Source organism: Taudactylus pleione, unplaced genomic scaffold, assembly GCF_031769625.1.
Source record: "Taudactylus pleione unplaced genomic scaffold, aTauple2 ptg000089l, whole genome shotgun sequence".
Lineage (NCBI taxonomy): Eukaryota > Metazoa > Chordata > Amphibia > Anura > Myobatrachidae > Taudactylus > Taudactylus pleione.
Window position 1 is genome coordinate 1008460 of NW_028284491.1, and position 24710 is coordinate 1033169.

The 24710-nt window shown below is 44.4% G+C and overlaps 1 protein-coding gene across 1 annotated transcript in view; it reads right to left on the reverse strand.

Moving 5' to 3' along the window:
• Positions 1–19582, reverse strand: part of WDFY2 (WD repeat and FYVE domain containing 2) — a 102127-nt gene extending 82545 nt beyond the window's left edge. The window contains exon 1 of the mRNA XM_088469091.1: positions 19299–19582. Coding sequence (XP_088325217.1) covers positions 19299–19435 — 137 coding nt within the window. The 5' untranslated portion in view covers positions 19436–19582. The remainder of the gene's footprint in view (positions 1–19298) is intronic.
• Positions 19583–24710: the final 5128 nt, after the last annotated feature.

Here is a 24710-nt window from a genome sequence, read left to right on the forward strand (position 1 = left end):
ATCGTAGCGGCAACCGCAGAGGACTGTCCACGGACAGACCTTGAAGGTCTGAGAACCAGTGCCGCCTGGGCCACGCGCGAGCTATCAACAGGAGCGTCCCCTCCTTCCTGTTTGAATTTCCGGATTACCCGTGGAAGAAGGGAAAACGGAGGAAAGAGATAAGCAAACCGGAACGTCCACTGGAAGGACAGAGCATCCACCAGAGACGCCTTTTCGTCTCTTGTGCGCGACCCATACACCGGCAACTTGTTGTTGTGCCATGACGCCATGAGGTCGATCTCTGGAAGACCCCACCTGTCCACCAGAAGTTGAAAGACGTCCTGGTGCTGAGACCACTCCCCCGGATGAACGTCCTGGTGACTGAGAAAGTCTGCCTCCCAGTTGAGAACTCCCGGGATGAATACTGCTGATATGGCCGGGAGATTGCGCTCCTCCCAGACCAGGATGCGGGACACCTCTACGAGTGCCGCCCGACTTCGGATTGCCGATTTATGTAGGCCACGGTGGTGGCGTTGTCTGACTGGACCTGCACGGGGTGACCTTGGAGAACCCGCTGTGCCTGCTGGAGAGCATTGAAAAGGCGCGGAGTTCCAAGATGTTTATCGGAAGCTCCTTTTCCGCCTGAGTCCATCTGCCCTGGAACAAGTGTGGACCCGTGACCGCTCCCCAGCCCCGAAGGCTGGCGTCCGTTGTCAACAGGACCCAGTTCGCCACCCAAAACGGATGACCCTTGTTGAGATGGGTCGTCTGCAACCACCAGGCAAGGGACAGGCGAACCTCCGGAGTGAGCACCATCGTCTGGGACTTTAGACTCTGAGGCAGTCCATTCCATTTGGACAGGATCAATTGCTGCAGAGGTCTGGAGTGAAACTGGGCATATTCCACCATGTCGAATACTGACACCATGGAGCCCAGTAACCTCATCACCGAGTGTAGAGACACACGGCGACTCTGCAGACAACTGCGCACCCTCAACTGCAAGGCAGAGATCTTTTCTCCAGTCACAAAGATCCGCTGCTGACTGGAGTCCAATAAGGCTCCGAGGTGCAGAATCCTTTGAGACGGGATCAGGGTGGACTTTTGCCAGTTTATCAACCAGCTGTGGCGTTGCAGTACTGCAATTGTCAGATCCAAGTGGCGTAGAAGGAGCTCTGGAGACCCTGCTACCAACAAAAGGTCATCTAGGTACGGCAACATGCGGACGCCCTGCAGCCGCAGGAACGCCGCCATGACCGCCATAACCTTGGTGAACACACGTGGTGCTGTCGCCAGGCCAAAAGGTAACGCCTGGAACTGAAAGTGATCGTTGCAGATTGCAAACCTGAGGAACTGTGACACAAAAGAATAGGGACATGCAGGTAAGCGTCCTGTATGTCCAACGACACCATGTAATCCCCAGGTTCAAGCGCCAGAATGATGGACCGTAGGATCTCCATCCGAAACCGCGGCACCCGCAAGGACTTGTTGAGGGCCTTGAGGTTGAGAATCGGACGGTACGACCCATTGGGTTTCTGCACCAAAAATATATTGGAATAGAAACCCTGGCCCCTCTGGGAGAATGGAACAGGCACTATAACTCCAGCCTGGAGCATAGTGTGCAAAACCTTCCGCAGTTCCATGGCTTTGTTCTGGTCTAAGGGAAGACCCGTGGTGAAGAATCGGGATGGGGGCCTGTGCCGAAAGAAGAGGGCATACCTGTGAGAAACCACCTTGTGAACCCAAGTGTCTGTCGTAGTTGCCGACCAATACTGGGCGAACTGCAGCAGCCGGCCTCCCACTTTGGGATTCCCCAAAGGGAGGCCCGGACCGTCAGGCCGCAGGCTTATCATCAGACTTAGGGGCCGGACGTCTGGTACTCCAGGCCTGCTTCCTGGGCTTGGCCGATTTCTTGGGGCCAGCCTGTCGGGGAAAGGACTGTGCTTTAGGTCTACACTGGGCCCTATAAGGCCGAAAGGACAACGTACCCGAACTGGAAGGGACCGCAGCAGACGGGAGACATGCAGACTTGGCTGCCGCCAGCGTGGCCACAATTTTGTCCAGATCCGGACCAAAGAGGACTTCTCCATTAAAGGGCAAAGCTTCCAATCCCTTTTTGGAATCAGTGTCCGCCTTCCAGGATCGCAACCATAAGGTGCGTCGAGCAACAACAGCTGCCGAAGAAATCCGAGATGTGAGGGTACTAATATCCAAGGCCATTCATTGATGCAAGTCGACGAATCCCGAAGGTTGCCTACCAACTCGGCCTGTTCAGCCGAACAGTCGGAATCCAAAGACGCCTCCAAACTATCAGCCCAGCGCTCCATAGCTCTGGCTACCCAACATACGGCCATAGCCGGTCTGGATGCCCCCCCCGGCGAGGGAATAAATGGACTTTGGGTAGATCTCCACCTTACGGTCCGCAGCATCCTTCAAGGAGGACATGGAGGGCATGGGCAATGTGGCACTTCGGACTAGGCGTGTCACGAGAATCCTCCTGAGGAGGGGATTCCCACTTAGAAAAATAATTGTCCGCAAACGGGTAAGCCACCGCTAAAAGTCTTTGAGGCTGATACCGTTTACCAGGATGTTTCCACGCCTCCTCTAAATGGTCTACTAACTGACCCGAAAGAGGAAACACTGTGGCGTCACCCTTAATATCCTTGAAAAAGGCATATTTGGACTTCGACACTGGAGGATCATCATCCTCAATAACTAAAGCTGTGCGGACTGCACGAATAAGGCCAGGAATATAACCTTAGACTTAGCGTCCGACTCTTTAGTACGGAGATGTTCTTGGTCAGAAAGATCCAGAATCTCCCCATCATCGGACGTCACGTCGTCATCCTCATAAGGAGCAGACAGAGACGCCACCGGCCGCTTGTGAGGCAACAACACAGACTCCCCTTGTAACACGTCCGACAAATGCTGTACAGAACTTGTCAGTGAGTTAACCCACGCAGGCTCCTGAGAGACCTGAGGAGGGGAAATAGGGAGACTGTGGGGTACCATCAGTTGTCTCGGGAAACCCTGCATGGGTGACGACACCACTGACTGCTGGGACAATCCCATCTGTGAGAACGCAGGTTGCGGAGCTAACTGGCCCACTAGGGTTGTAAGCGCTTTGGCGAAACAAGCCCAGGGCGGTTCCTGTACCGGAGCCGTGACAGTAATTGGTCACGCCAATAAAAAACACTGTCGACATAACCCCTCCGCGTTACCCTCCCCCTCCGCTATTGGTACCTTGCACGTAGTACACAGAAGCTGCAGAGGAAAATCACTCTCAGACATGATGGTATGTATGTGACCCCTCTCACTGATACTCTTAGTATAGTGGGAGAACAACCCTGCAATCACCGCACCGCAAGGGCTTTAGCAGAAGAAGAGCAGGGACAGTGAAATGGCTGACAGTAGAAAGTGAAAGTACAGGCAGCAGACGCTAGCAGCAGTCACATACAATGCAAAGAAATCAATCCCTGCACTATCAGCACTGATCCTCAACTACGCAGACAGAGCCTGGTAGGACACAGCACTGCATACACAGACCTGTTCCAACGGAGGAGAGGTATGCCGGGGGACCCAGACTACGATGCCACCGATCAGCAGCTTCCAGCAGCGTTCACCATGCTTCAGCAAAGATGGCCACCGAGGAGCAGAGAGGAGGCCGGCGTGGGGGAGGAGCGCTGCCACAGGGCCAATCGGCAGGTGCAGAGAGGGCTGTGTGCAGCGGGGGATGCGCCGGCTGTGTACAGGGAAGGCGCGCTCCCCTGGCATGCAATTAACCCCTGGGACGCCGCAGCGCTACCGCTCAGCTGTGGTCCGCTGTCCCAGGGGGGTAGTGGAAGCGCAGGTTGGTTTACTGGCTCCACGCTGCAGCCAGTCCCCAGGGAGCCCCCTGCCTGGGGACTCGGGACCATGTTTCAGCGGGGACCCACCACGGGACCCCGCTGCTTACCTGCTGCCCCCTTGAAACCGGCCATGGTCCAAAACATCTGGGGTCACCGCTAGCTGTGACCCCAGATGCTTACCAGCATCCCTGGATCAGTACCGGCGTTCTGGTACTGGCGGGGGTGTAGGGAAGACAGCATGGACGTCAGTAGTGACTGTCCATGCTGTACTTCCAGATGGGCAGCCACAGCTGCCTTGAAGAAAACTTCAGGGACTATCCTTAGCCCCCCCTCTAAACAGGTGCTCCGACTCCGAGCCAGGCACCAACGAAACTGAGATGCCTTGACTCGGGGGCGGGGTATAGGAGAGGGACCCTAGTGCATCCTGGGAGGACTGAAAACTTAACTCTATGGTGCCCGATGCCTGACGTCATCACCTATACCCCAAGGTATCCTGTGGATACCCTATGGACCCTGATGTAGAAAAATGTAGTGAAGTAGTAAAGTGAAGTAAATTGTGCTTATCTGTCATCCTAGGTTCAGTTACTGTATGTGGTAGTGGACAGGTTTGAGCTTCTGTTTGTCCACATATTAACATTACATTGACCATAAAGACTTTGAGTGTCCCAAGGCACCCCAGGGTGCCACGGCGCACAGTGTGGGACTGTGATAGACCGACAATTTGTCCAACAATATACAAGATGGGGGCAGTATGTTCTTTGTTGATGGTCCATATCTGTACAATGAAAACATGTGGTGTTCATTTTACATTTTGTGTGTAGTGCGGATGCCAGGGGCGTATCTATAATGGGTGCAGGGAGGCCCCGCACCGCACACCCTGCACCCATAATATTACTTACCTCTCCGGAGTCCCACGTCGGCGCGGGGGTCCGGCGCTGTACAACGACTGGAAAATGGCCGCGGCGGCCAGTTTCCCGTCATTTGCACATGCGCAGTATAGGGAAAAAAACTATAGACTCTGGGCACACTCTAGTACCCATAGTCTATAACTCCGGCGCTGGCCGCGCACAGCTCAGTGAGCTGCCGGCGGCAGAGGAGGGGGCCCGTGTCGGAGACTGCACACGGGCCCCCTCCTCTCTAGAAACGCCCCTAGCGGATGCTATAATATTTTGTAAACTTTCACTAGCGGAACCAATTGGAACATTTATCCATAGATGTTTCCATTAAGCCAAAACACCATTTAAAAAGGAAATAGACTATCTTTGCTGGAAAATGGCTACGTTATCGTGCATCTTTATGTTTAAATAATATTTAATATATAAAGGCAATTGGGTCTGGTCAGCAAATCAATTTCAGAAATATAACAATACTTACATTGATAAAGAGCATTTTATAGTCAGCAATGTGCAACATATTATGCTTGTAGTACAGGGCTCTGAAATAATACATTCTGTAAAGCAAAAACTAGCAAGTAACTGCACCTTGGTAAAACCACGCTGCACTGCAGGTGGGGCAGATGTAAAATGTGCTGAAAGATTTAGATGCAAGAGGGGCATGTCCACACTCCAATTTAAATTGATTTCCTGCATTTGCGGGATACATGCAAAACAGAAAAGAAAAAAAGACTGTATGTGGGCACACTTGAAAGGGGATTGACTACCGTATTTAAAACTTAACTCTTATTATATATACACATGTAAAATATAGCGTAGAGCAAAAAAAATTTTTTGTTAAAAAGCAAGAAGTAATATTCGTTGGACTTGATAGACTATTACTTTTCCAAAAGAGCAAAATATAAATCTTAATGTAAAATTATGAACAGTATTATACTGTAATCTATAGCCGGCGACAGACTTATGCTCAACTATACCATATTTACCGGGTATATTCCCTCATTAGTGAGCACAGACAATATATACATGTGTATTTCAGGATACTAAGGCCCCCATTTACTAACGAGTTTTATCTCCAAAATGAGTGATAAATGTCACTGTGTATGATAAATTGTGCTCCAGCCAATCAGCTGCCAACTGTCATTTTTCTAACAGTTGACAGCTGGGATCTGATTGGCTGGAGCACCATTTATCATACACAGTGCCATGTATCACTCGTTTTGGTGATAGGGCCTCATTTACTAATGAGTTTTAAGTCTTTTTACACATCCTAAGCATCCATGGTGTCATCAATTCTTTCAATACTAGCCCTGAAGCCTTATATGTTGACACTTTGGATGAAGCAGTTTCCTTTGTGCAACTTCCCCAATCACAATAATCAAATCCTCCACACAGTAAATAGAGATACTCTCCTATAGACAGCAAGCCTGAGAGTGGAAAGAGAAGTAGACCAAGGGAAACACTCCTATCCAGGAGTCTAGTTCCCCAATCGAATACTAGTATCCAGAAAACAGGGTACATTCACATACCTCCCAACATGACCCTCTCCAGGAGGGACACAATGCTCTGGTCCTGGACTTCCCTGGTAAGAGGTGGGGCTGCAGCGCAGTTCAAAATTCAAATAGGGGAGCCACACCAACTGTCATTTCACACACTGCCAAACATCACTGGCTGGGACTCACAGGCAGTTGGTGTGACTCCCCTATTTGAATGTTGGACTGTACTGCAGCCCCAGCTCTGGAGCCTCCACCAATCATAAATTGCCAGGGAATACCAGGACCAGAGCATTGTGTCCCTCCAGGAGAGGGTCACGTTGGGAGATATCCATTCAGCATTTGGATAGTCATGCAAAATAAATTAATATACTTTTGTCCTCAACGAACAATGTTAATACAATACGTAATATGCAAAAAAAATATTTTTACGTATATGGTGCTATGCACAAGATTTTTTTGTAATATAATTCACAAATCTTAAATATTAGAAGTAAATACTCATAGGGTCCTGCCCTTTAAGATCGACCCTTTACTCAGTGCAAAAGTAGAATGGGAATACGGATTCATATTTTGATTTGTTAACTAGTCAGTTTTAGGAGATTTATGACTTAAATTCATATTACAATTGTTTGACTTATATCCTTGTATACACATCCAATGTTTTTTCCACTGTGCGGATTTGCTAAACAACTCTTTTTCCTGTAAACCTTAGTTGGACTGAGGGCCTGATTCAGAGCCGCTCGTAAGCGGCCACTCGTTCGTTCCGACCGATGTTCGCACAACTGCGCATGGATTTTAATACGCATGCGCGAACCAGTCAGTGCGGCCGAAAATCGTGTGCTCGCTAAATAGCAAATGCCTGCTATTTTGAGTGACAGAATGAGGCGTTTGTGGGTGGTAACAGGGGAAGGTGCTTGAAAACGGGGAGTGGAGATCCAAACGCAGGCATGCCAAAAGGTCAAAACGGGTGTTTTAAGGGTGTGCATAATTAACAAAGCAGTGTCATTGCCCACGTCACTTGGTTGTTTTATAGTTAGAACTGCTCGCATGATTGTGGTAGGAAAAACCAGCCACAAGAATAGCGAGCTGTTCATACGCCGTCCGATGTACTCGATTAATCTAATAAATAGCGGACATGACGTATGATGCGAGCGGCCAGGGGGTGTTTTTTTCAAAATTACGTTATCATGTTTCGTTCGCTCGTCCAGACATAGAGGCGTGAACAGGCCGCAAAGAGGGAACGGTTAATTTAAATAGCCACCCCTTTTTCTGGACAAGCGAGCGCAAATAGCGTCCGGCTCTGAATCAGGCCCTCAGTCTGTTCAGTCATTCATTAGCATAACCAGCACGAGGCTGGGGGATTGGAGCATACCTATGGGAAAGCCTAAGTTATATTTACCCTCCCCTCAAGAAATAAACACCTTAATTTTTCAAAACAATATGACAAGGTTTAGTCTCAAAAATGAATTATTAGCAAGACAACAGAACAGTGGGAATTTGGATGACATATTTCCCACCAATATCTCTGAAGGGGAACCAAATGTGAGTTGGAAAGAAGATTTCTATAAATTAAAACAAATACTACACAAATAAGTAAGGGTTAACCTTACAACATTAGATAACGATATTAAACAAAAAATATCACCGAGAGGCCTTAGACCAAGGGTGTTCCCGCCTTTGAATTAGCAAGTGAAAATGTAAAAAAAGACTGGGAAACAAGTATGAGCAAATGCTCACAGGAGCTAATGAGTATATTGGTCAAGCACAATCACCTCGTCTTGGAAGTATGTGGAAAGGACATTGACGCCCTAGGCAAAAAAATTGAGAAATGGGAGGGCGATATACAATTTCAGCGGTGCTTTGAAAAGACTAAAGAAGATTTAGTCACTTACTAGCAAACCATTCTCGACTGCAAAAGAAACAAGTTCTCAAGAGACAAAAGAGATTTTGCCACGGAGAAAATCTTTAAATGGAACAAAAACCCACGTAATAGGAATTCTAGTAGACAATTAGACCAATATCAGTATCTCTTCAGAAGCGGAATCCTCTGGAACTGAGGATCCTCAGGAATATTTATCACCAAATCCTCAGACATTTAATCAGAGAGGAGAAACCTCAAACCCCAGTCTCCATTTTTTAGGGGATTTACAGGGAGCCAGAGGAAGATAAAGAGAAAAACAAGGAGGAGCCTCAAAAAGAGAGAGGATTTCAAAAATGGGACACTCCCTCCAAACTGCAATCAGACAAGAACGGGACACTAACATCTACTACAAAATTGAAGATCATAAACCTCTCATCATATAGTTTGACAGAGATTCAAGAGACAGTCCTTAGTAAGGGCTTATCTTTTTCCCCCACCAGACAGACAATTTAACCGTTTCGAATGGGAGAGAGATCTCCGCCTGTTTGGCAGAAAACTGCTACTAACCAAATTCTATGCTAATAAAGAAGAAAATCTGACAAAAATACAGACTTTAACAGATACAGAAACAACTATCTTGGATCCTTTGGATTCCCCATTCCATACCAATAAGGAACTTGAAGTACTGGAGGCATTGAAAGATCTGGGGTATCTGCATGGGAAATAAAAAGAAGACCAACATGCAAGAATAACTCGACATTCTTCCCCCCCTGATATACTTTGATTTCTGGGCAAACACTATATGAGAATGGTACCAGACAAATTTAATAAAATCCATTAAAATAATTTACAAAGGAATCCACATTACGGCAATTTGACACAAAATGAAAGAAAAGCTTTGAAGGAGATCCAGAGCTGGCAAGACATTTTAATAAAGCCCTCAGATAAGGGCGGAAACGTTGTTTTGTGGCCAAAAAATATGCATCTCAAAAAGCGAATAGACAATTATTGGATACAAATAGTTATAAAAGGATCTACTTGAAACCTAGCGACAACTTCAAGACATTATATCAAAGAATCATTGACCGGGCCTTGAAGAGTTTGACAATAACTCCACAAGAACACAGATATCTTAAAACTGAAAACCCCAGGATACCAACATACTGTAAGCTGCCTAAGGTAGATAAAAAAATTGCATAATAGTGTCTGGCATAGGATTGATGACAGAAAGGGCAAGTATTTTTTTGGATCTCGATCTAAGACATCATGTACTAAGTTTACCCTCCTATATCCAGGACACCTCAGACGTTCTACATAAAGTGGACGATATCAAATTGGAAAACAACCAGTTCTTGGTTACACTTGATGTAGAAGCACTGTACACCAGTATCAGCCATGAGAAAGGTGTCGAGGCAGTCAAACTCTTCATGATGATGGAAGGATAAAGACTTTCATGAGCTTCTCTTGGAATTATTAAATTTTGTGCTGAGGTTTAATTTCTTTACTTTTGACGACAATTTTTTTCTGCAGACAAGAGGCACAGCAATGGGGGCGGCCTGTGCCCCCACATACAGTACGTTAATATTTTTTTAGGATGGTGGGAGAGAGTAAAGGTTTTCCATGAAGAAAATGAACATTTGACATCCCACATTAATTTGTGGATAAGATATATAGATATTTTCTTAATCTGGGAAGGAGACATACAACTCCTATTATTATTCATTGAAACCTTGAATGCAAATGATCTTAACATCCGCCTCACATAGCGACATCAGCCAAGAAAAATTACCATGTTTGGATTTAATTATATACGAAAACCAGGAGAACATGATCACCACAGATCTTTACAGAAAAGAAACATCTACGAATAGTCCATTACATCAGACAAGCTCACATTTCCCACCTACAATTGAGAATGTGCCCAAGGGAGAATACCTGAGATTGCAGAGAAATTGTTCAGATGATAACTGTTTTGAACAAAGCAGAGACCTTTCAGAAAAACTCAGAGAAAGGGGTTATAGCAAAACATCCACCAAGAAAGCCATGAGAGTGGCAAATCAGGCTGAAAGAGTACATTTGATCTATGGCAAAAGTAAATGCAAACAACAGGAACAAAATAAAAAAGTTAGATTTGTGGGTAATTCTTGTCACGAATGGAGAGAGTTGAGAGATGCTATACAAAAACACTGGGGAATCCTGCTCTCAGATATGGACTTATCTAAAAGAACAGGCTTAAAAGGTCTCCATGAGTTGGTGCAGATCTAAAATTCTGAGGGATCAATTGGAACACAGCCATTATACAAAAAAGACATCTATAAAAGATGGCACGTCTGGTACCTTCCTATGTGGCACCTGTAAAATCTGCAATAAAGGAAACATTTGATCAGAGTCAAGATTAGAGACTATATTAATTGCAAGATTGAAGGAGTCATATACTGCAAAATGTGCAGCTGTGATTACAAATTTGTGGGAATGACCGCTAGGTCCTTAAAACAACGAATATTGGAACATATCGGCTCAATACGCAATGCGGTCACGGATTTGCAAAAAATGAAGAAACTTACAACTGTAGCAGAAGATAAAACTTCTCCATGACAGCTCTTGGAAAGACCTGAGAGTTTGTGGCCTAGAGAAAGGGAGACTAGGTATAAGAGGGGGTGATCTGATAAATACACTTCTAAAAAGAGAAAGTGAGTGGACATTCAGGTCAGGAGCATTAGCCCCCAAGGGTATGAATGAATATATTAATTATGGGGCTTTATTATCATCCTAAACAACTTCCACTTATCTTACTAATGTTTTTCTTCGATTATATGACAATTGATGTTTTAGATTGTCTTTTTTATAGTTATAGGTGTTGAGTAATTGTAATATTGTGCTAAAACTTGATAATATGTAGTAAGTGATAGCAATGTATTGTGTTAGTTTTCAATTATATGTGATAATATGTAGTACTACATTATAACCACACTGTCACATGGAGGCAAATGTGATTTATTAGCTCTCCTGTAACACATGGATTTCACTTGTGTGTGTTTGTAGTTTTCACTTATTTTTTGTCACCTGTGTTTTTTACTTGTTCTTTGGCATGTTTTGTACTTCCATTTTCAATTCTGATATAGAACACTATGAATTTGGGAATTTTTATAAACCATTAATTTTGAGAGTCATTCAAACACATGATTATAGGGGACATTGCACTGTATCATGGATTATGTTTCACTAAGACGTTAACACATATTTAAGGAGGCTTCTATATGTATTGAGGGTTTTTTCATATAATTTATATCCACTATTCCGGATATAATTGACACTTGTACACAACTTTATTTAATATTAATTAGGCTTGTAGACACTTTTAAATGCACTAGAGATTAGGATTTTAAATGTTAAGCACTTATCTATTTTTCACGGTTTTCACTAATAGTACATGAGTTACAATGTAACAGTTATCAGTTCTATACAATATATATATATATATATTTATATAAGATATAGCCTTTCAGATGCTACTCTAAGATATGTAGACATTTTCTATTATATTTTATTTTATATTCTCTCCATATATGGCTGTGTGTGTGTTTGTGTGTATATTATATATATAATTTTATCACTTCTTCACATGTATTAATACTTAATCCTTATAAATAGTCTTTTAAGAATTTCTTGGTATAATATATTTATTCTTGTTATGGAGATAATCCTTTTTGTCTATTAAATATACTTTGGTGTGCTTATGAGGAGAAAAATAAAAATATAAATAAACATATCTGGACTTTATACACTATGAATTTAATAATGCATCATATGATCACTTATTTAATGGAATAATTATCCATAAACAGCAGCCATATGAAACCAGTGGACATTTTTAGTTAATATTTACAATTAAAAAGGTGGTTGAGAAACATGTATACAAGATTACAGATGCTCATTTTTTTATTTTAATTCAGTAAATTTTTATTGAAATCTCCCTTTTTCTACAAAAAACCCAACAAAACAATAAGTCAATTAAAGTATTGCAGACATGAAGAGACAAATGCGACATACATTAGATATCGGCATACGGAAGTACAAATAATGAAAGAACTCGAAGGCGCCTTTCGGGCCCACATAGACTCGGGCGAGTACACACATATGCTGCCATTACAAATTCCAAATATTTCAATTCCATCTCAAAACAGTATAGAATATCAAGATATGAAAAAAAAAAAAACTTCCACATCTGCTCGTATATACAAAGAGGGAAAAAAAATAAAAACAGACACAAACCAAACCTCCCCAGAGTCCCCCACCTAGGTATACCTGGAACCCTAACTCCCGGCCCCCGGCCTACACTAAACCTGTCTAACTAAAAACCCCTCCCAACCCAAATACAGGATGGCAGATCAAAAAAATTGGCAAGGGCAATACCCTAAATGACCCTAAGCTTGGCTAAGCCCAGCTCTCCCGGACAAGAAAGTGAAATTCCACCCCTAAACAATACTTAAATTGATACAGACATATATGTCGTAAAAAAAAAAAAAAAAAGACAAACAACATAAGATATGCAACTTCACATCAAGAAGAGTGAGTAGAAAAAGTATAAAAGGCATCCTAACCAGTGAGGCAAAAGGGTGAGTTACATAACATTAATCCGGTCAGGCCTCAATCCCTTGAAAAGACAACAATAGAAAAACAGACCCGTCACAGCTCGCTTGAAAACGAGCAAAAGAACAAAGGATTTTGTAACGACAAGTCCCATATTTCAAGCACTCCCCACATGAAATTGAAACACTCAGGTAGGAAGCAGTGAAACTCAGGTAAGGTTTCAGCTATTAAAACGGAGGAATCCAAGACACACTCAGGTACAGGAAACGCGAGGATCTCGGATTCAGACATCGAAGGTACATCCGATCCAACCCCTGCGCGAATCTTCATAGTATCATAGCTAGGAGAAAGGACATCCATCGGATGGTCTGCAAACTTATTGAGAAGTCTCTGAGTAGAGGCAGTAATGGCTTGAAGGATCTGTTACAGAGAGCTACCCATAATAGAGGTATGCAGCCACGGAGAGATACAAAGCCACTAAAAGCAGATCCAGGATATGGAGCGTACTACAGGAACCACCAGCCCAACAGGAGAAAGCAACCAGTGGCAAGATGGCGGCGGCTAGCACACCACCAGATCAGACCACAGAGGAGAAGGGCCAACAGCAGACAACAGGTAGCCGATATGCAAGAGGATCCCAGGGAGAAGAGACCATCGGACTGCCGAGACAGAGGAGCAGAGCAACCACAGCACCAGTGACGCTGCACAAGCAGGAAACCTCAGGAGGCAGCCACAGACTGGAGCAGTCTCAAAATGGCGGCCGCCGTCTCTCAGCAGGTCTCACACCGCTCGGACAATCCAGACAGGATTAAGGAGGAGCAGGGAGCACCAAGCAGCACAGTCAGGTAACCGGATATCACCACCAAGGACTGGGAGAAAGCAGTCAGCTGGATACAGCAGAGAAAGACAGCCAATGGAACTAGGAGCACCACAGCACAGGATCCGACCGCAGAGACCACCAGGCAGCAGGTAAGTGGACACTGGCTGAGAAACACACAGGACATGCAGAAGGTAATATCACACCGGTATATCCAAATTGAAGCGGGTAGATCCACCTGAAGAGGATATTTAATCAGGATAAAGTGGGAGAGCGTCCTACACCATGCTACGCCAGGCCACGCCCCATTACAGATGTTCATATATTGGAATTCAGTATGATTATACTATGCAACTTATCAATTGGAATGCAGTTGTCATTATTACTATGAAACAAGTCATGTTTATATTCCTGATTGGTGGAATAATCTGTCAATTTAATCTTTTCAGCGCACAGCACACGCCATCTTCAGCCAACGCTGCACTCTCCCCACTCTGGCACCTTATCGCTGGACAGGTAAGTGGCTCTGTAACCCTGCTCTGCCTTGTGCAATAGGGCGAACTGCCACTGTCCTTTAAAGTTTGATAATCCCCTCTGTTTCCTTCACACCGATGATTATTGTCCCCTCTCTCTCATTTCTTATTCTCTGTGTGGCCACACATAATGAGAAACAGTAGAAGTGGGTAAGTTACTATACACATCACTTTTTCTATTTTCCCTACACCGCAGACACAGAAATGTTATACAATGTGAATTCCTGGTATATGCTATATAAAACATACTGTGCATATGTGTGAATTGTCAGTTATAGTGATTTTACATATAGATACAGATTGCACATGTTGGTTTTGTTTAGTTATATAGGTTGAACTATACCAGGTTTTCTTCATATAAGATGCTAAGGATTACTATTATATCTGTTTTGTTCCAGAAAGTGTTGATTTGAAGGTTGTTGGTATAAATCATCTATACTATATTTCACTGCACTGAGTAATGGGACGATCTTAAAGGGCAGGACCCTACGAGTATTTACTTCTAATATTTAAGATTTGTGAATTATATTACAAAAAATACTGGGCATAGCACCATATACGTAAAAAATAAATGTTTTTGCATAGTAAGTATTGTATTAACATTGTTCTTTGTGGACAAAAGTATATTGATTATTTTGCATGAATATCCAAATGCTGAATGTACCCCGCTTTCTGGACACTAGTATTCGATTGGGGAACTAGACTCCTGGATAGGAGTGTTTCCCTTGGTCTACTTCTCTCTCCACTCTCAGGCTTGCTGTCTATAGCAGAGTATCTCTATTTATTGTGTGGAGGATTTGATTATTGTGATTGGGGAAGTTACAGAAAGAAAACATTGGCTTCATCCATAGTGTCAACATATAAGCCTTCAGGGCTAGTATTGAAAGAATTGATGACACCATGGATGCTCAGGATGTGTAAAAAGACTTCAAACTCGTTAGTAAATGAGGCCCCATCACCAAAACGAGTGATAAATGTCACTGTGTATGATAAATGGTGCTCCAGCCAATCAGATCCCAGCAGTCAACTGTTAGAAAAATGACAGTTGGTAGCTGATTGGCTGGAAGACCATTTATCATACACAGTGACATTTAGCACTCGTTTTGGTGATAAAACTTGTTAGTAAATGGAGGCCTTAGTATGCTGAAATACACATGTATATAATGTCTGTGCTCACTAATGAGGGAATATACCCAGTTAATATGGTATAGTTGAGCATAAGTATGTCGCCGGCTATAGATTACAGTATAATACTGTTCATAATTTTACATTAAGATTTATATTTCGCTCTTTTGCAAAAGTAATAGTCTATCAAGTCCAACGAATATTACTTCTTGCTTTTTAACAAAAAATGTTTTTGCTCTACACTATATTTTACATGTATATATAATAAGAGTTAAGTTTTAAATAGTCAATCCCCTTTCAAGTGTGCCCTCATACAGAATCTTTTTTTCTTTTCTGTTTTGTATATGATTGATAATATACGACTCTGGGGAGCACCACTGACCGAACAGAGCCACTACCATTGTCTTTGTACAAAAGTAGAATGGGAATACGGTTTCATATTTTGATTTGTTAACTAGTCAGTTTTAGGGGATTTATGACTTAAATTCATATTACCGTATATACTCGAGTATAAGCCGACCCGAATATAAGCCGAGGTACCTACTTTTACCACAAAAAACTGGGAAAACTTATTGACTCGAGTATAAGCCTAGTGTGGGAAATGGCAGGAGCTGGTAGTGCCCCCAGTAGTAATTCCCCCTGGTTGTGCCCCCAGTGGTAATCCCCCCTTTTAGTGCCCCCTGTAGTAATCCCCCACTGGTAGTGCCCCCTGTAGTAATCCTCCCCTGGTAGTTCCCCCAGTAGTAATCCCCCCTGTAGTAATCTCCCCCTGGTAGTTCCCCCAGTGGTAATCCCCCCTTTTAGTGCTCCCTGTAGTAATCCCACCCTGGTAGTTCCCCCAGTGGTAATCCCCCCTTTTAGTGCCCCCTGTAGTAATCGCCCCCTGATAATGCATCCTGTATTAATCGCCCCCTGGTAGTGCCCCCTGTAGTAATGGCCCCCTGTAGTCCCCCCGCCCCAGTAGAGAGAGACATGACAAGAATAATAAAAAAAAAAAATCACTTACCTGAAACTCCCGCTCCTGGTCCCGCTGCTGTCCGCTCCTCCGGCCGCTTTGCATGGGAGAGACGTCGTCTTGACGATGTGTCTCCCATCACCCACTGCGGGAGCCGGAAGATGGCTCCCGCAGTGGGAGCAGCAGCAGCCGCTGAGAATCTGACAGACTCTCAGCGGCTGCTGATTACACCAAACACGCAGCTGCCGGCTCCGGCGGCTGTGTGTTTGGCAGTGTGTAGCGCTGACCGAACTCCGTCCGGTCAGCGCTACACTTGACTCGAGTATAAGCCGAGGGGGTACTTTTTCAGCACATTTTTTGTGCTGAAAAACTCGGCTTATACTCGAGTATATACGGTACAATTGTTTGACTTATATCCTTGTATACACATCCCCTGTTTTTCCTCTGTGCGGATTTGCTAAACAAATCTTTTTCCTACATGCAAAAGCAGCCAGTATTTACACTGCATGCTAAAATAATAAATGTATTTGCAACATGGTTTGTTCCAAGTACAAAGTTAATTTATTTTTAATTTTTTTTTGCTTTGCGGCCAACTCAGAAACAGCGCCTGAGTTCACATTTACATTGTCTGCACTAGAACCATGTATGTGTAGTCATGACATCTTGCTCTGTTATGAACTTTCCGCTGTTCAATACAGAGCATAGATGTGAGTTTATCAGAGGAAGTCAGATAGCAGGGCACAGATATTTGCAGAGATCAGCAGTACAAACGGCTCTTAGAGTGTAAACATCATCTGCAAAAAGTGGAAGCAGATATTTTGTGAGCAGAACTAAAACTCAACCTATGCATTCACTAGTTCAGTGTTGGCTAACCTTGACACTCCAGCTGTTGTGGAACTATATATCCCAGCATGCCCTGCCACCGTTTTAGCATGCCCTAATAGCAAAACTGTAGCAGTGCATGCTGGGTTATGTAGTTCCATAACAGCTGGAGTGTCAAGGTTAGCCAACACTGCACTAGTTACTAGGGGGAGGCATGAGGCTAAATCCTAGGGAGGCAAGAGGCTGCACAATCATGAATATTGTTTCAGTCTATAACATGGCTGCCTCTACTGTGAGTAGGCCAAGTGCATAAAATAAAGGGTGCTAAAGCTAATGTAAACTGGCAACATTCTGAAATGTATATAGCCTTCTTATGAGTTCCTATACGATGACAGAACTTGATATGTTTCATGTTGTATTTAAATACTATCCTTAACCTACAAAGTTACCCAAATCGAAGGGTCAATCCAATTAGGTGGAAATTGCGTCCTGCAGCCAGTTCTAAGACGCTTGCGTATTACGGGCCTGATTCAGAGTTGGACGGATTTACACAGCCGCACACAAGTGCTGAGCAAATCCGTCCGTCTCACATACAAATGCAGAAGGAGGTGTCAGACACCTTCTGCAGGGACCCGGATTCGCTGCTTCCCCCTTACTCCGGTAGCGGCAGTAGTGCCCAGCACACAATGTGGAGGGTGCAGTGTCTTGCGTTTTTTCTAGGAGATTCTGGCTGCAGGGTGTCTAGAATGGCACCCTGCAGCCAGAATCTATGCTGCAGTGCCGCCTGGAGCGTCCTTAGCAGTTATTTAGGAAGAATTAAAAAACGGTAAAGAAAAAACACAAAACTACAGGGAGCGCACAATACAAAAGAGAAGGCTTCAAGACCCAAAAACTTACAATTAATTCAATCCAGAGCTCTGTTGGCACTGGGTAAGTCAGATAAGGGAAAATTGTTGTATTGTGCCGAATGGACCCATTATCTCAGATTCTGTAGCTGTCTATACAGCAGTTTCCTTTCTGTCTGGAAGCTATAAAGTTACAAGGTTTGCACATTTACAGTGTGCAAGTGTGGGAATGATTCATACGTGTTATCCTGTCCAGTGTCCTATGACAGAAGTGGACGCACAATGGCACAGGAATATCATTTTGGAATATTCTGAAATAATCAACTAACATCTTCACATACCAGCAAAATGATGCATGCACACACAGACATCACACCGACAGACCATATCCAGCCTGGAGGAGAACTACAACAACTTATCTAGCTATAATTTGAATTAAATGACAATTATGTATTACACTTTCAATCAGCTACCTCCAAAACGGTGAGGCTCTCATTACCAAGGGTGACCAGTACACGCCATCCTGCAACAGGGCGTAGTAACAAAACTGTGTGTAAATAATAACTCAGGCACTGAGAACCCAGATTACAGATTGCTGAAAATAGCAGCCGAGTATTGGACATTCTCTAGGAGCGTATGAGAAACTTAGGAAGAATCGTTTACAGTTTCAAACAAGCATCCATTCTCCAGTTTCTGTCACCCAGCCAATAACAATAATGTTCATTAATGACACAGTGGCTGCGAAAGGCAAATAACAAAGTTACGCAATCCACCACTATGAAATAGGCTATGCTGTAGCTACATGCCACATAACTAAACAACAATGTACAAATGAACGCAGCATGAGAACAGCTATTAGGCGAGTATGATCACGCATACCATTATCCAGATATCTGTGATAAACATGGGCTATTTATATCTGCTCGCTGATGCATTTAGGCACAGTCACATTTAAGGTGACCAATTTCTTCTTATACAATAAATAATGGGAGATCATACATTGTGCTTCCAATAGAACAGGACCTGAAGGAATGATTATCATTGGTGCCCACACAAGATGGTGTAGAAATACAGTCATTAAGAATAATAAACTTTTGGCTGAACATACTATGGGGTAGGTTTATCAAATCTTGAAGAGAGATAAAGTGGAAAAATACCAACTTATCAGCTGTGCTAGATAAATGACAGCTGGATGATTGGTTACTATGGACAACTACTGTGTGTGTGAAAGAATATGATGTGCAACACTAATAAATAATGAATGTTAAAGTTTAGATACCTTCACATAACTTCATGATAATCATGAATACATTCAGTGTTCTGCAGCAATACCAGCTAACCCATGGTGCCCCGTTCCACCTGCCATTTAATTATTAAGTGGCCTCTATGCATGCAACCTAAGCACAGTGCTCATTAATTAATGGATGGGTGCAGACTCCAGAGGCTGGCAATGGTGAATAATGCAATAAGTTGTCTGGCTGGCAGGCTGGCTGGCTGCAGAAGCTGCACATACGGACACAGTACGATGCCCGGGTACCTGTCCTCGGAGACACTGATCACCCCGTCCTCCTTGGGCACAATCACTGCCATGTTCACCACGTCCTGCGATCCCTCCACCTTGTTCAGCAGAATGGGCTTGCGGGTCAGGGGCTTAGGGTGGATCTCAGCGGCCATCTTACGTCTGGAGGGGGTCTCAGTGCCAGGGTGAGGTGCCCGAATCGTACATTCATGCAGCACCGCCACTTACTCACTGCACCAGCAACTTGCTCACTGCACCAACCAGCAGGCTCCTGTCAGCTGAGGGCACGCGTCACTTCTGGAAACACATCCGCCCACTTCGGTTTTTTTTTTTCTTCACAAAGCTTTATTGATTAGTTTCATGTTTATTTTTTTCCACTGTGCGTAATTGTGATCATCACATGACATGATTTGGATTCCACTGTGATACTACTTTTCATTGCAACTTGTGTGACTGTTTTTTCCAATATATATTATATTACTAATAAATATTATTCTTCCTACAACTCTGGACAGTAGCCTATGGGGTTTATTTTTGTTTATAAATGTGTATATGCACATGAATATTGTGCAAAATAGAAACTTTTTCACAACATTTATAGAAATTGTAATAACGTGTATTTATAAATGTCTCCCACATGGCAGTATGCACTTATTGTTTATTCTATGTAAGGTGGGTCTGATGTGGTTTATGATAATTGCCAATTTTTCAGTCCTTCTACTTGTTATTCACCTTTTATAATTATCACCCTGTGTTAGTATTGTCATTAATTAAACTCTACAGATTGATCTTACTAATGGGGCCCATCCATCAGCGATGCTGCAGCCCGGTAACGCGGGATTGCAGAAATCCAACATGTTGGATTTTGGCGATTTGAAGATCGCGATCAAAAAATGATCGCGATCGTCAAATCGCTGACATTTAACATGACAAATATCTGCGATCCGGCGACGGATCACAGAACATTGATGGTGGGCGATCGGAAGTTTCCAATGGCCGATCGGAAATTTCCGATCGCATCCCTGCATCGCGACGATCCGTCGCAGATGTATGGCCACCTTAAGCCCTGCCCCATACATCTGCCTGAAGATTTCCCAATGTGGCCAAAACCGCCAATTAGAAGCGCTGATCAGCGGCCATCAAAGATCAACGATACATAGGGGCAGCTGTGAATTTCTTAATTTTAAAATTCTCTGATTTGCTGATCATGATCATATTTTGGTCGGGATAGGCAAATCATGAAAATCCAACATGTTAAATTTCACAATGCCCCAACCCTGGCTTCGCTGTGGTCAGTCTGAATTGATCTAGTATGATTTGTCAAAATTTATAGTGTACACCCAGCTTTAGTTACTATATATAAAGGGGCCTATTCATCATCGGAGGTCGTATGGCCACCGATGAGTAAGTATTGAACTCGCTGCTCCGAAAAGCAGCTGTCCCCTCTATTAGTATCGCAGCTATAAAAGTAGCTGCATTACTTACCTCCTCCCCATCAGCGCGGCTACGCATGCGTGACCCAATGTCACGCATGCGCACAGCCGCCGGGGAGTCCATGAGAAGGTGGCAGAGGGATCCCTCTTCGCATCTCCGGAACTCCTTCCCATAGGAAGGAGCGTGACTATGAGAGCAAGCACCGTTGAAGATGGTGCTTGTTCTCGTGAGTAAACTCCGAAAACTTTCAGTTTCCAGAGTTTGCTGAATATCAGAGAGTCCTATCGGACCCCTGATGATGAATGGCCCAGTAACTAAAATATGTGGAAACTAGTGTTTCCGCATGGTTAATGGGCCATTTATTGATGATGACTAGGCCCCAAAGTTATTTCAAATTAAATGCAGTGCTATTTTTCAGCAGGGACAAGCAGGAATTCCCCCTTATACACGATAGTGCATGCACACCTGAGAGAGAGGAGTTTAGGGAGGCGGAGCTATCCAGCTGATCCGATTGTGTCACAGAGCGGCCGGGGAGCATCCTCCCTGCCTCCCTCCCGCAGACAGCCATATACATGCGGCTGCGAGCAACCCTGCAGCAGTAAACTTGTATTGGCCCGTGGGGCATATCGCAACCCCCCCCCCCCCCATTCCGGCACCCGGTGTATGTGCCTCACTAGCGTCCCCTCCCCCCCCGAATGTTTCCGCCCTAAGATATAAAATTGTGTTTTTCTATAGCTCCACCCCCAGTATAGCCCTGATCTTATTTCACACATAAGATACACCAGAGATGTATACACATCGGCAGAATATGCAGCTACTTCAGTCATCATCTTCAGTGTGTTCTTGCATTTTCCTAAAGCAGGTTTTAAAAGATACACCTACACAGACGCACTTGCAAATTTTTGCAGGTCAGCATGGCCCCCATTTACATGAGCTCTCCTTAACTGAATTTTACCTACCACAGTTCCATCTCAGTTGCAAGAATTAAATCTTCCAAATTGGGTCTGCAAAGCTGCTTGTATGGGCCCTCATTTTCTGGGCATTTGTAGGTAGAATTCATGCATTTCTGAGCATATGCAGCTATGCTACAGAAACTGTCACACGTTCAACTGTGTATCAGCCCTGATATGTGCAAAATGGGTTGGGTATGAAATGCCGACGGCTGGGAAGCTGTCTGACTAAATCCCGATGCCGCAAGCCCGAACTCTGAAGATCCCAGCTGGGGCTGGTAAGTACCCTAACCCTCCCCTCTCCCCCCTAACCCTAATCCCCCCTTAGTGGTGCCTAACCCTAACCTCCCCCCAGGGGTGCCTAAATCTAACCCCCCCGCCCTGCACCCTAAAACTAACCCTCCTGTGGTGGGACCTAACCCCAAGTTCCCCTGGGGGTCCCTAAACCTAACCCTCCCCCACAAGGCTAAGCGCTAACACTGCCTGGCTTACCTTCGTCCGGGAAGCTGTCTGTCTAGATTCCAACGTTTATTGTGGTGTGCAGGATTTATACTGTGACACATTTACCACCTACATTTGTAGTTAGTAGACTATATATATATATATATATATATATATATATATTTTAGGGTGAGCGGGTTCGGATTTCTGAAGTCCGAACCCCCCCGAGCCCCCCCGATCCGAGGCGGGAAAAGTCGAGCCTGACTCGGATCTGAAATCGAGGCAAAACGTCATCATCCCGCCTTCCGGGTCTCGAGGGTTTTGGATCCTATATAAGGTACCCGCGTCGGCGCCATTTTCTCACTCGGCTGTGGACAGTGAAGAGGGAGGGTGGGAGTTAGGGCTGGCTGGGCTGTGTAGTGTAGTGTAGTGTTGTGCTGTGCTGCGCTGTGCTGCTGTTGTCCATAGGGGCTGTGTCCACTACTTCAAAGTCCATAGGGGCTGGCTGGACTGTGTTGTGCAGTCAGTTGTCCATAGTTGTCCAAAGTCCTGTGCAGTGTCCCAGTCATAAAGGGGTGCTGTAGTGTTGTCCAGGGGGTGCTCTGTCCATCAGGGGTGCTCCCTCCAAGTGCAAAAAATAAATAAATATTTTTTCTGTGTTTGTGAATTGTGTGCACTGTGGCTGCACGTGCATCAACAAAGGAGCAGCGCCAAGTGTGCGCCTGTGTCCCATAAGTAAAAGGCCGGCTGGCTTGTCCGTTAAAGAGTGCTGTAACCCCCAAAGGGCACTCCAAACAAAATAAAAAAATATATTTTTTTGTGTTTGTGAATTGTGTGCGCAGTAGCCGCACGTGCATCAACAAAGTAGTGCCAAGCGTGCGCCTGTGTCCCATAAATAAAGGGCCGGCTGGATTGACCGCTAAAGGGTGCTGTAACCCCCAAAGGGCACTCCAAACAAAATAAAAAAATATATTTTTTTGTGTTTGTGAATTGTGTGCGCAGTAGCCGCACGTGCATCAACAAAGTAGTGCCAAGCGTGCGCCTGTGTCCCATAAATAAAGGGCCGGCTGGATTGACTGCAAATGGGTGCTGTAACCCCCAAAGGGCACTCCAAACAAAATAATTTTTTTTTTTCTGTGTTTGTGAATTGTGTGCACTGTGGCTGCAAGTGCATCAACAAAGGAGCAGCGCCAAGCATACACCTGTGTCCCATAAGTAAAGGGCCGGCTGGCTTGTCCGTTAAAGGGTGCTGTAACCCCCAAAGTACACTCCAAACAAGATAAAAAATTATTTTCTGTGTTTGTGAATTGTGTGCACTGTGGCTGCACGTGCATCAACAAAGGAGCAGCGCCAAGCATGCGCCTGTGTCCCATAAGTAAAGAGCCGGCTGGCTCATTTCTTAAAGGGTGGTGTAACCCACAAAGTGCACTACTCTCCAGCAAAAATAAAAAATATATACGTGCGCCTTAGCCGCACGTATATATCAATATAACATAAATGGAGGACCAAACTTTCTCCGATAAAAATAAAATAGGGAAAGATCAAGAACCACTTCCGCCTAGTGCTGTTGCTACTGCTGGGAGTTGCTCGTCATCCCAGAGAGGAAGTAGGAACACCACTACTTTTACGAAACAATTGACCCTCCAACAGCCCTAGCAAGGAGGATGAAGTACGACAGCAGTCATCCTGAAGCAAAACGTATAACTGAGGCCTATGTTGGTGTTAGACGTGCGTCCGATATCCGCCATTAGTGCAATGGGATTTAGACAATTGATGGAGGTAGTGTGTCCCCGGTTCCAAATCCCGTCTAGATACCACCTGCATCCTCAAAGCAGCAGCGACAAGCATGCGTCTGTCTGTTAAAGGGTGGTGTAACCCTCAAAGTGCGCTCCACAAACAATAAAAAAATTCTTTTTTTTCTGTCTTTGTGAAATGTGTGGGCTGTAGCCGCACCTACATCCTTAAAGCAGCAGCGACAAGCGTGCGACTGTCTGTTAAAGGGTGGTGTAACCCTCAAAGTGCGCTCCACAAACAATAAAAAAAATCTTTTTTTTTCTGTCTTTGTGAAATGTGTGGGCTGTAGCTGCACCTGCATCCTTAAAGCAGCAGCGACAAGCATGCGTCTGTCTGTTAAATGGTGGTGTAACCCTCAAAGTGCGCGCCACAAACAATAAAAAAATTCTTTTTTTTTCTGTCTTTCTGAAATGTGTGGGCTGTAGCCGCACCTGCATCCTTAAAGCAGGAGCGACAAGCGTGCGTCTGTCTGTTAAAGGGTGGTGTAACCCTCAAAGTGCGCTCCACAAACAATAAAAAAATTCTTTTTTTTCTGTCTTTGTGAAATGTGTGGGCTGTAGCCGCACCTGCATCCTTAAAGCAGCAGCGACAAGCGTGCGTCTGTCTGTTAAAGGGTGGTGTAACCCTCAAAGTGCGCTCCACAAACAATAAAAAAATTCTTTTTTTTTCTGTCTTTGTGAAATGTGTGGGCTGTAGCCGCACCTGCATCTTTAAAGCAGCAGCGACAAGCGTGCATCTGTCTGTTAAAGGGTGGTGAAACCCTCAAAGTGCGCTCCACAAACAATCAAAAAATTCTTTTTTTTTCTGTCTT